This window comes from Orcinus orca, chromosome 4, assembly GCF_937001465.1.
Source record: "Orcinus orca chromosome 4, mOrcOrc1.1, whole genome shotgun sequence".
NCBI classification, from domain to species: Eukaryota; Metazoa; Chordata; class Mammalia; order Artiodactyla; family Delphinidae; genus Orcinus; species Orcinus orca.
In genome coordinates, this window is record NC_064562.1 from 107,508,250 (window position 1) to 107,522,186 (window position 13,937).

The 13,937-nt window shown below is 34.2% G+C and overlaps 1 protein-coding gene across 2 annotated transcripts in view; it reads right to left on the minus strand.

Moving 5' to 3' along the window:
• Nucleotides 1-13,937, minus strand: part of SLIT2 (slit guidance ligand 2) — a 386,109-nt gene that overhangs the window by 124,860 nt on the left and 247,312 nt on the right. For both annotated transcript variants that reach the window (XM_012531743.3, XM_012531741.3), the window contains exons 6-7: nt 6,492-6,563; nt 846-917 (exon numbers count right to left, since the gene is read on the minus strand). In XM_012531743.3, coding sequence (XP_012387197.1) covers nt 846-917; nt 6,492-6,563 — 144 coding nt within the window. The remainder of the gene's footprint in view (nt 1-845; nt 918-6,491; nt 6,564-13,937) is intronic.

The window sequence follows — 13,937 nt, forward strand, 5'->3', positions numbered from 1 at the left end:
CTGATTTTTGATTAAAGAGAGAAAATAAATGTAATGTTTTCAGTTATAAATTATTGTAAAACAAAAATATTTTGAAAACCCTATCAAAATATATTTACTCTACTTAAAAACGCATATTTTTTCAAAAAGTCCAATGCTTGGTTTTGTTTCTCACCATTTCTCACATGTTGTATATAATATATATTTTTAGGTCAAGGTGATTCTGAAACCCAGTTCAAATGCTATTTATCACTGAAAATGCTTTAACTAAATACCCCACCCTGGGCTTTGAGGATTAATTTTTCTCTAAGAGAAAAAAATAGCTGTATCAAACACTTTTATTAGAGAATCATTTTTATCCATCTAAAATATTTTAATGTCCATCTGTACCTCCTGAAAAGATATTTTAAAATATAAATGCTGACACAACCTTGATTACAGAAGCACTAAACTGTGATGCTATAATTTTACGTCACAAAGAATGCTGGAGAGCCAGTTTAGCCTTATTAGGATTGCTTGCCATACAGTAATAAAATCATAAAGATTTACCATTTATCATTTCTGACAGCCAATCAAGGAGTCTTCCATTTCTTAATGAAATGTGATCTCCACAATAGCTCAAAGTAAATGTTTTTCTCCCTCCCCCAAACTTCCCATAACACACATCATTTAAAAGGAAGCTTTCAAGTTTTCAGAATAATAGTTCATTTATTCAAATATCATATCCAGAACTTTTAAAAAAGTGGTGTTTCCCTTGTCTACCCCATGATGATCTAGTGGTCATATTCTTTACTTACTAAAAACAGTACTTAAGGGGAATCATTAATTGATTAAATTGACTTTATATATATATTGTGGCTACTTACAAAGTCCTAAGTTTAGGCATATGGTTGAAACTTGCCACAGAAAGTCTAGTAATGTTGTTATTGTTGAGAGTGCTGTAGAATAAAAAAAGGTTAGAAATTTTAGATATGAAAATTTATTGATCACTCCATATGTTAACACAGAAAAAACCTCTTGTGATTATGTTTATGCAGAACGATTACCTGGTAAAGATGGCATCAAGAATGAACTGTATTATACACAAGACGATAAATAAATTTCATACTTTAGCATATTACTATGCATTCATCAAATATTTATTACTAATTTGTGACTTGAGTCATAGTATCTTTGACCATGTAGCTTTATGCACTGTGTACATACATGTCGATTTACGATGCTGGTTAAGAAATGAACGTGAGATAGTCACAGTTGGAAAAATTAAACAATTATATTTCCTTTAAGGGTATTATGTATAATTAGTGTCCACGAGTAAATGAACCCATTTGAATTCTCCAATTGAAATCTCATAGCAATGGCACAGAATCAGTACTTTCAGGTCCTGGAACAGAGTCCTGTTAATTGTTCTTTACTGTGGACAGCAGCCGCTGTTGAAATTTGAGTAGGAAGAACAATACCTATATTTGGTACTTGCATTGGGTAGGAAAGAAGTGACATGCTGTAGCAATATAGTAAAAGCTTAATATATTCTAGCGGTTTTTAGTTGCAGCCACATATCCTGTTCTTTGTTTAGTGCTGTGTAGTGATCATGGTTTCTTGAAGCTAGGGTCAAGAAGATGGGTGGTCAAGGGAGATACGGTGAAAATAAGTATACTTCTCACTTGGTTCAAATTTTTCCTAATTTCCCTCTAACACAAGCATTGTTAGTTGTGTTATTACTACTATTTCTACTACAACTACTACTCATTCATTCATCAAATATGTCCTGAATTGCTCTTATTTTTATGGTAACATGGAATTTCTAAAAATAAGTCAGGCATAAATCTTGTCCTAAAATAGCATACAGCCCAACTGCAGAGATGAATTATACAAAAACTTAGAGTTAGTAAGATTTAGAAGAGAGATATCTTTTTGTTTCCATTTGGAGAAGTCTGATTGTGACAAGACAGTGAAAAAGACCGTTATCCCAGGAATGGGTGAGCAGAGTGTGGAGATGACAAATGATTCCAGTATACAGAAGATACAGTAGGGTGATGACTAAACAGGGCAGTTGCTGAAGAAGGCAGGAAAGATGGATCTTGGTACAGGTGGATGATGTTTGATATTCAAGAAGGGTTTGAATTAGAGGTTGCACATTCACTTGCCTACAGAGGCCATGCAGGAAACATACATGAGAGAAGCAGGCTGCTTGTAAAGAAATAAAATGGGGAAGAGAGACGGGGAAGAGCAGACCGATCCCTGGGGACAAAGAGGACCTTGGTGATAGTGATGATATTCTCTGTTGTAGCAACTAATATTCAGCTCTGATGGACTGCTGCTCTGCTGTAATGGAGAGCTGCCAAACAATCTGATTTTCTCAAGAGAAACTAAAAACGGAAGTTTTTAGATCAATCTTCCTAATTTTTAAATACTGGCAACTAACTCAAATATTTCAGAGTCCACGGGCCACGTCTGTTTGGGCTAAGCAAGATACATTGAGGCCACTTTAGGCCAGCCGGTGGCTATGGTTATCAATGGTGGGATATGGGGTGTTCAGGGGTAGAGGGATTTACTTAAACTTCTCGGTAAAGCAGGGCACGACAGCTACAGATCTAGAACATGCACTGACTCTCTTTACTATCCAGTTTAGCAATGTATTGAATGATATAAGAACTAATGCAAATGATCTGAACTAAGTCATATAGAAAAAAACCCACTGAATGAAGGATCTATAAAGCACTGAATTGGTCGGCTCATGTTATCTGAAAGCCTCTAGTATTTTCCTGTACTCGAGTGAAATGAGACTTTTTTTCAAGCACCATTAAAATATATCCTGATGTCTGAACTAAAAGGTTTCACTTCTCAAAGGGATTTGCTTTAAATGACCCCTTTTCCTACCCTCAAAATTTATGCTGATTTTATATGGCTTAAATCTTCAGAGTATACAGCATACTGAAATGTGATTTGGGGGACAACTTTTCTTTTAAGCAATTCACACTAGGCAGACATGCATTAATTTTGAACTATATTTTCTTATAATTCCACACAAAAGAGCTATCATTGCATGCTGAAGCCAGTGGCTATCAATTTGAAGACTTTTCTCAAAATGTTAATTTGTTTAACGCAACTAAAAAAATAAATTATCTCATTATTTTTATTCAGTATTGATGCTGGCAAAGCAATATTGATATTAATACCTGGTAACTGAACAATATGTGGAACCAATGAAATTAAGTTATTTTGAAATTAACAATAAATATAATTTTTGATTAGGTATGATGACATGTATGTGTTATGGCCATGATCAATTCCTATTATGAAACAATGTGAAGTTATATGCTGTACTTCTTTATTTGTGAACACTTTTTCCTGCATGGAAGTCTATTTCTATGTTCAACCTCAAGATTTTCTCTATGTAATGAGAATATGTTCTTGTACAAAGGACATCCTGGTGTGTAAATAAGAAATGTTAGCCTTGGTAATCATGTAGGCCCTCTTGGACTTAGATCTTGATTTATTCTTTCTTATTCCCTAGTGCTAAGCATAGGATTTGGCAGAAAGTCTGATATTGAATGGATTTGAACCACTATGTTTCAATTCAATTCAATTATGTCCCTTCTATAGAAAAGAAAAACAAACCATATAAAACTGGCAACTCAAGCAATGTATTTCATTTCTGAATCTAGTGTCCAAAGAAAAAGAAAATATTTATCTACATTTAGTTTCCAATGCTATGTTTGAGACATCATCTTCTTATTAAGAAAATAAAGTTAATTCTAAACCCTATCAATGAGAATTCCACAAAAAGTCAGTTCGTTTTACATGCAAGCGATAAACTGCCTCCTTGCTTTCATCTACCTTGGCTTTTCCTTCTTGAACTTTATTCATTCTCTCCCTTAATATATATTTTAATCTAACAAATTTCCATCAATGGTTCAGTATGATTACCCCCATCTTCTCCTGTTTGGCCTCAGTATACTCATATATTCACACATGATTCACAGAATCAAAATTTTAAAATATCCAAAACATTAGAAATCCAAAATTTAAGGTGATGTGCAAATTAATGCTCTTTCATTATTTCCTCATAATAAAAAGATATATCTTAAAGAGTCATGGATGATAAAAATAAGCAAAACAGGTAAATTTCTTTCTGCAACTCTATATAAAAAATGGTAACTCTATATTAAAAAAGCCCCAGACCAGACATTTATAATGGGTAAACCTTTGATCTACTTGACAAGAGATTATGGCTTAACAAAGTCAGTCTTTCCAGCGTTCTAGCCAATTTAGCCTTAAATTCTTCATTAATTAATTTCTCTAATGGCTGCATAAATTATGAGCATTAAAAGATTAATATATATTAAAAGAATGTCTGCTTGACTTTATATTTAATATAAAATATTAAAATTATTTGGAAAAAATTCACATTTTCTTGTATTGTGCTAATTTTAATTCTTTTCTTTAGCAAACAAACTCTGTCCATTAGATACTCTTTGAGACCTATCTATTAAGGTCCTCAAAAGAGTTCCCAACATTTTAGATTTTGATTTTCATTCCATGAACCACGAGATGTTTATCACACTTTGGTGTGTTTCATGATAGTGGGTCTTGGCAAAAGTCACCTTTTAGATATGTTGCTAACCTGACAAAATATAGGAGGTGACTGTGTTTTCTTGAACTTCCTGCTTCTAAAAACAATGATACTAGTTTAGAACTAAAAAAGCAAATGAATAGTTATTGTATTTGTGGGTAAAGTGTTTTCAATGCCTAGCACAGAGCTTGACACATAGCAGGAACTTTCTCTCTCTTCCTCTCTCTCTCTCTCTCAATATATATGGAGCACTCAATACCTCCTCAGTATATTAAACATATATTAGTTATTCTATAGCTAATAAGTATTTAAGTTCTTTTACTTAATAATAAAGTACTTTATGGGATTTAATTCATTCAAAACATTTAGCAAATTTTTCATTAAATGTTTGGTATCATTCATATTCTCAGTTAGGTGCACTGACTTAATAACAAATTCTTTGACTTATTCTGCTCTGTTCAACTAAGTAACACTTGTGGTAGTCTCCTCACATATAAAGTTTAGTGACATTGACTATGGTTTTGACGTCAGACCGCTATCATGAAATCATACTTGTATCGCAATTATTCTCACTCTGAAATAGCATTAGTGAGCTTCCTATATTAAAAATGGCTCTGGAACACAATTTTAAAAGTGGCCTTACAACTACAATGTGTACAACAAGCACTTTGACTTTTTTTTCCTTTAGAATAAGTTAGATTGTTATCAACAGAAACAAAGGTGATCTCTCAAGTGGTTAGAGAACAGTATATACTCTCAGAGCAATTTACCTCAATCAACTCATTCTTACATAATTCTTTAAAAATAATTAATAACTTAGCAGCACATGACACACGGAGAAATTCGATTCATTTACTTGCAAATAAAACCAAAATCATATAGAAAATATTGGAAAAATAAGCCATTCTAGTTGAAACAATCAACTTTTTTCAGAATTACATTCTGCTCTTCAAACTCAATTTATAAAGCAATGGGATCTTTTTCTCAGGAGGATTTCTGGATAACATTTAACACATGGACTGAAAATTCAAAACCTCTTCACATTTAATTCAGTTTCATATTTCTGAACAAACTGAGTCAGGGGAGAATTATAGCATAGAAATATATTTTATTGGGGGGAGAAATCAGTAAGTATACTTAAAAAGTTAGAAAGGTGACTCTTTGGGGAAATTTTTCAGAAATGTACAGGTGGCTTAAGCAGCTTGAGTAACTCTAGTTTTCATTAAAATTATTTTTCATTATAATTAACAATGCCATTAAAATTATTTTACAGTGTCAAAGGTCTGTAGAGATTACTCAGTTACCTCTAACCAATTTTGTCAGCCATGTCTGTCCAGCAAGGAAAGACAGAAAATGTCAATTATAATTCAAATCTGTGTGTAGTGCTTTACAAAGTCAGTAGTGAAGACTTTAAAATGGACCTAGTGGGCGGCTTATTAAATTTAGACAGTACATTTCAAAGTAACCTTACAGAGATGGTAAGTTATCTAGTTAAAATGACATTTTAAAATGAGAAAATGTCTTTCCATTGCACAGCAACTAAAACATACCAACATATCAGCTATTAAGATTTATTTTTTGTTGTAATGTTTCCTATGCAACTGATGTTATCTTAATATATAGCAATTCTGGGAATTCTCACAAATCCTGTGTATGAGACTATTTTATCATAAGGAGAAACACTTAAAAGACAATACGTGTGAACATTTGAGTGTCGTTTCTAAATCAGACAATTTTACCTAAGCATATAGATATGCTATGCAAGGTTTTGCACACACACATTTCAACTCTTCTCTGTATTCGCTGTGAGTTATTTAAGGGCTCTCTTTGGGAAACCATTTTGACACAAGGTTTCAAGCTAACAGATAAGCATCCACCTTAGCACTCCCCAGACACAAAGCTCCCGTTAAAAGAGTAAGAAATAAGCGGTACTTACAGCACCTCCAGGTCCCGGAGAGCCCTAAATGCCCCATCTTCAATACAGCTGATCTGGTTGTAATCCAGTTGCCTGTTAAACAGATTAGAAGAATATATGTAAGAGATTGGACACTAGCAGGGTTAGGTGAAAGGGAGTCTCCTGAAGGGTCTCTGAAGCCTTGGCTGCACTAACTGAAATGCTCTCACAAATACACTCATCTGCTTAAGAATGTCACAAGCCATTCTGGCGTCGGTGCCGTCACTGAAACCTCTTTTTGTTCTGAACTGTGTGTGCAAATAGCAGCCCTTGGAAAGCTCCAGTAAATAATAACTGCACCTTATATTAAATGCCATAGGAATGCAATTTCATTACATCAAGAAAAGCTATCCATTAAGAGCTTTCAGCATCATCTTGCTGAAACAATTTCATTAAGGTAAAGGACTGTAAATCACTTAATGTCACATGCACCCCCTCAGTGACCTAACAGAATCCATTTATCAGAGACACCCAGCTGCATGTTAATTTCACTATCCTTGGCAAGAAAGAGCAAGAATACTTTTAGGTTTTCTTCTTTTAAAAGCAGTTTTCTTTCAAGAACTCCAAATCAGGAAAGAGAAATGACGTCCCACCTATCTCCTTGCTATTCCCAACTAGACATACACCTTACAAAGCTACCAGTTGTTTTATATTAAGCTTCACTATATGCAAGCATTGTTATCATTAAATGCGACTTCTTGGCACTGTAAATATTAGACTTTTCAGTTAAGGAACTTCCCAAATTACACCACTCTCCAGAAAACAAGTTTTTTAAAAGTATTAAGAAATTTTTAAAAATTTGCTTTTCTCAAAGCTGCTAATTTCGGCCCCAAACACTATGAAACACATATAGCAGCAAGACTGTTAAAACATCACACATCTCTACAGTCAAACATTTAAAAGCTGTATCAGCTCATTCTAAATAATACAGAATTCAAATAAATGAATGTTCTCCAGAAGTTTAAGTACTCATTTGCTAAAATTCAAAGATTGAAAAAAACTTATTTGCTTTTTCCTGCCGCTTGTCTGGGGAATTAAAATGTCCTTCTTCATACTAAGAAATTTACTTGGTTGAAATGGACAACTAAGTACTAAATCCCACAGCACTCTCCTTTTTGTTTAACAAATAAGCAGTTTTTATTTAAATCTAGTAGCTTGATGCTTAGCAATATTATTATTCCTGTAAAGAAAAAGTATTTTAATGCTTCACTTGAGATAGAAACAAAATGTTTAATGAAATAGTCAGGTGAGCTGTCAGCTCTGCATGCGTTGGGAAGGGAGGTACATGTACAGGGTAAGACTATGATCCTAATACAAATGAATCTTGTCCTTGTTTCAAGTGCAGAATTCACCAAAAGGGCTAATTCAAATCTGAGGTCGGTTTTTAAGGGAAATGTTGCAATAGCTGTTTCTCTCACAAGACGACTGAATAAAGGTGAAGTGATTTAAACCAGTGACTTTCAGAGGGGCCTTTTCAAAGTCCTTACTTTAGAAATTATTTACATAGAGAATGTCTCATGAAATATACATCTCATTTTTAAGAAGGTCTCTGGAGGACATAATCATATAAGAGGCTACCTTGATGCCGTGCAAATGGTGCGTACTAAGATGTGCAATATAAAAAACGTGAGCCCTTGAGAAGATACAATTTTATTGCTTGTATAAACTAAGGCTTTCCCCAAACAACAGCTACCACTCATGCTACTGTAACAGCTGAAAGCATTTCTGCTTATTAGGAAGTATGCAGAGGTATAATTTTATTTTCTAAGAAGACTTTTTAAAGACTCATGATGTAATATGGTTGCTGCAGTTCCAAGAAAACACTTAACATTCTTGAGCACTTTTGATTTTTACAGATTAAATTCATTTAACAATTAAGTTAATAGCCGTTTTTTATTTTTAAAGTGCTAAATATATATCTACACTACTATTCTCTAACCTCTTGAACAATTTATCAAAGCCATTTAAATTAGCACAATGGCATGAAGTGTTACCCTTGACACACTACAAAAGAGAAATCGTTTCCAGACAAATTGGCAAAATCATTTAATGCTATCAAATTTGCCTAATGCAGTCTCCAGGTTAATCTGTAAAAGGGTGAGCTGTATGTTTGCCCATATCTTATTATCCTTAGCTGTCAATGTATAAATCAGTGCTGACACAGCTTCTTTTAAATCATGCATACTATACACAAAGGGGAAGCCCTAGTTTGCCAGAAAGCACTCAAGCAAATCTTGTCTTACAAGTACTGAAAGACAGATTACTTTTTGTATACCACTAGAAGTTGAGACGCTGCTGGAAACTTTTCTAATTTTACCCGTCTTTAACGTTGCTCATGGTTATATGCTTCTTCTGATTCTTAACAGAAATCTAAGCCCTTACTGGCACTAAACCATTAAGAATATTCAGCTCTCATAGGACCAAAGTCGTCCCTAAAAGTTTCCTGAATGCCATCATATCTCAGTTCAAATATTTCTGAGAAGGAAGGTATTTTGTGAAAACACTACTCATTTGAAAGGACAATGAAAATCGAAGTAAATAATATTTTCATCAGTGGGTAGATTTTGTAGTATGCAAAGGTATGTTTATGGAAAGTGTTGTACCCGCATGACTGCTCATGGGAAAATCTCTCTGCACAAACCTCTATTTGTTTGCATATGGTTCAAGATAAACAGTGTCAAAACTCCGCAAAAGTGTAATTTATTTCAGAGTTTCTGGACTAATTTTCTTCACCTTGTTTCCTCTCATGCTACTCACTTCCTTCTCTACCACCTCGCAAACCCTGGGCCCTCCTGCTTTCTGTAAACAGGAAAGGATCTGTTCAGCCAAGAGTTTAGTGACATGTTTAGATGTGATTATAAATTGTGCCGTAAAATTGTTCCGAATTAAGGAATTAGTAAGAAGAGACTTTTTTTCATTTCTCCAAAAAGTAATGTTACAGCTCTTTACCCAGACATAAGGTAAATGTGTTGATCTTTAGATGATAAGAGCACTAGGTGCATCAGAGACGGCTTGAGGATACTTTCCTGACACAGGAGCTACTTCCCAGGGGGAAGCAAGCTAGTGCTTTTCTTATTTTCCCAGGAGAAAGAACGGTATGGATAGTACCACTGGTGGTTTCTTTCAAACATCTAGCCTACATGTTCTTGCCCAGACTGCTGTGTCTTCTCCTCATTTCCTACCCCCAGCCCTCCTCTCTTGTTTCTGTTCAAATTCTGACCCATCCTCTCTGATGCTCCACTGTCCTAGTTTGTAAGAGTGTGACTTGAAGCCACTGCTTTATCTTTAATTTCATGAAAATAATGTTGTTAAAAAATATATTCTCTTTAAGATTTCTTAAAGAAATCTTAGCATTAAGCTAATGCTTAAGCTTAGCATTAACATTCTATGATTCTCTTTTCAGTGGTAGGTGCTCCTCTTCTGGTGCTCTAGAATAACTCTAGACTGTGTCTATTTTAGTTTTTCCTAACACTGGTAAATTTAGTCTTAGAGAATGCAGTATGTTTTTATTAAGAGAGATCACTCTGTGCCTCACTCACATAAAATTTCGAAAGCTGATCTGATTGTCTTTAAGACTAAAAATAATTTAGCCTAGCTTCAGATTTTGATTAATTCTCAGAATGAGAGACAATATATAACATTGCTAAGTATAAATTTTACAAAAGAGGTATATTAAATGACAAAAACGGTTGGACATTTGCTTACTTGGCATCCTGAAATATAACTGGAGACACTGCACTCTGTTACTTTTTTTTTTAACATCTTTATTGGAGTATGATTGCTTTGCAATGTTGTGTTAGTTTCTGCTGTTTAACAAAGTGAATCAGCTATCTGTATACATATATCCCCATATCCCCTCCCCATTCTGTTACTTTTAAGTAAGTCTTTTTCAGGATTTCCTGTTGTCATTTTTAAAAATCTAGATACCATACTGTTTGAATTACATACAAAACATACCTTCCTGCATTAACTTTAGTTGGTTTTGTCCTTACTCATAGAAAATTCATATTTCAGTGCAGTGTCCAAGTAATAAAGTCTTATTACTAATTTTCTTTTTATAAAAATTAGAACACCATAAAATATACTTAACTCTGAAACAATAGTGAACATAAAAATTCTTTAATAATTTCTAAGCCAGGCAGAGTTTCTCAATGTCTCAACAAAATTATTATCACTATGCTCCACTTTCCCAGGGTTTTTTAGGTATGAGAAACAGAAGTTTCGTTCATATTTATCTCACCACTGTAAGATGACAAACTCCAAGAATCTAGTTGACTTAAAACACATCAAAGTGACTACAGTCAATATGAGGGAAAAACAACATTTCACTATTTTATAAGCAACCTGATAAAACATAAATATAATGGGAGAAAAAGAAAAAAAAATGCTGGTAAGGATATGGGCAGGATCTGTTCTATTTCTTCCCTGTGTGTATAAAATTCAGGTGAATATGAGTGCCTAAATATACAAATCTTATGCTAATAATGATTGTTTAAGAAGCAGTTCAAGATTTAAATTATAATACATAGAGGGAATAAAAAAATTTAAATTAATCCATATAAATGAACATCCTAGAAGAGAAGTATCAGCAAACATTATTTACCTTGGCATGAAAGCTCATCTGTTAGCCTGGACATTAATGAAGGAAATAACCAAGGAAAGGACTCTTCTTAGGAACCCAAAATAATTTATGTTATTTGAGAACTTAACCCTTTTGCAATCTTTCAAGTAACATTATGTTTTTCTCATAGGAATAAAGAATCTCAGTTTTTATTGGAATAAGCTGTGGTATAAAGTTATATCCATTTGATAATTTATTAGAAGGAAGCTAAAGGTAGTTCTAACAGAGATGGTAATAGACACTGGAGGAAAGACAACTAAGTTGACCTTCACGTTCTGGTAAGTCTAAGTAGACTAATCAAGGGAGGTAGAAATTGAAACTGACAATGATAATTGCTAGCATTTATTGAATGCATAGCAAATGGCAGGGTCTGTAGATATACCCGTCTCATTATTTCTCACAATTACTTGAAAAGGTAGGTATTATCATTATTCTGATTTTATAGATAAGAAAATGAGGCTCACAGAAGTTCAATAAATTATGCAAAATAGTTAGTAAATATTTAGTGAAACCTTGATTCAAATTTAAATCTATGTATTGCTGAAGCCCTCACTAGATACACAGGTGGCTAGGAAAAGAGATTCAGGAGCTATTCATTCTGCGAATGGAGGTTTCTGCTGAATTTCTAATGGCCAAGTTTCAAGGAAGAAGCCAGTAGACGAAGAATGTTACAGAATTTCAGAAAAGGAAGAGATTACCCTAGGCGAAAATAATTGTGTGAGGAAGAGAAAAAAAATCCCCCGATCCCTAAAAGATGGATAGAATCCAGTAAGACAGAAATAAAAGTGAGCATTCCCTATGGAGGAGACTGGTTCAAACAACACTTGTGAGCAGAGGTTCTACACTGTTCACAGTAAATGTCTGCAAGAGAGGGGCCATTCTGATGTGAGCGAAGAACTTGTGTGCAGATTCGGGGGGAGAGAGGGCTGGGAGCCTGCATGGGTGTCAGAACATTGGGACTAGTCAGAATATCTAAAGAGACTAGATGGCATGCCATTTGATAAAAGTCGCTGCTCTCTCAGGGAAGAGCCTATATTCCTACAGACCCTGCAGAACTTCTGTAGACAATACTCTGCTAAATCCCCAAGGCTTTGCCATAATGCCTATAGCAAAATGTTTTTGTTTTTAATAAGCTGCATGATTTTGAACAGGCAGTGATGGGATGAAAAACAATGCTTTATGAAAACAAATCTGGCTGCAATGTTACAACTATCTAATGAGAATACAAATTGGAGATCAAAACTCAATTAGCAGGTTATTGTAATTGCTCAGAGGTAGAAAAGAGTGGCTCTCCAGGGTTGGGGAAGTAAGAAACCTAAAGATCTGTTCTGTCTCAAGGACAACACGCAGCCACAGAAAGATCATGACAATTACTATTTTATACTGATACATATGTGAATTAGATTCCTAACTATTCAATCAAAACATCTTGCATTTTTTTTCTTTTTAGTTTTTGTGTTTTGGAAAACGTTGATGAAGATACGTTATTTAGACTCATTTTTACATGAGAGAAAGCTATCAGTAATAAAGAGTGCTAAGGCACCCAGGAGAAACAGCAAAATGAGATGCTGGAGAGGTTATTGGTAGCAAACTTGACCATAGTTGTTGCGGATTATCACAATTCAGTGTGGTTTTTTAGACTGAGTTTAAACCAGGCAAATTCTAGGACCATGGACAGTTCCCATGGTACTGACTGTGGCAACTGCTGAGTTCCTAATACATTTTACATCTAAGAACCCAAACAACTGCTGGTTGCTGGTTGTCCCCTATGTCCACAGGCAGCATTCTGGATGTTAAGAGACGCCCTGGTCCTTATACCATAAAACTCAACTTCATTTGCTATTTATCTGAATGAAGAGCCATTGTTACAGGTTTGTTCAGAAGGTTCTACCTCCCCCTAAAGACCTGTATGTGGTATTTAATCTAACGCTAAAGATAGCAAGCCCCTTGAGTGAGAAACCAACCTCCCCTTCGAAGTCTCTTCAGCCTCAGGCTTACTGAAAACACTTTTGGGAGGAGCTAGGGGCACTAAAAGTTACAATTTCAATTTGATATACATGGATTTTATTTTTATGATAATTATGTAAAAAGTATGTAATTAAGTATGACAAGAAATGTAAGCTAAACATGAAAAGTAGCTGATTACGGTAGTCATTCTGTAAATATGACTTAATTTATAGGACAAAGCTAAAGTAAGTCTTGCATTTGAATGGTTAAATATATAATACACTCTTCTGGTTGTTACATATTTATTCTATATTACGTGAGCAACCTTGTTCCCTTATCATCATGAAGAATGCAGATGATAGAGGAAAAGAAACCAGTAGATTGATATTTTAAAATAGAGAAGTGTGAAAAAATAGCAAAATATATGTCTTTCTGTGTACCTAGTATAGAACTGTGAATTTTCCTCCTATGGGTTTTAATTGATCCATTAATAAAATAAATTGAAGATGACAGAGTTCCAGAAAAAAATTAAATTTCTAAATAACATAAATAGCTGTGTAGCAACGTACAGATTAACCTTCTCTTTCCTATTTGCCAAATCTTATCACCAAGAATCGGTGCATCCCAAATTGGGTTATCTGTTTCCTAAAAAGTCATGGCCATGCATTCTTGTTTCCCAAATGATACCATGACTTACTCAAAGAGAACCAAGTTAAATCATCTTATAACTTAAATCATCTTATAACCCTTGTCTGTAAACTAATGTATGTTATAAAAGAATGAATATAAATATTTTCCTTAACCTATTTGTTAACAACAGGTAGTTTTATTGGAAAAGGAGGGTAAGATTCATAACAGAT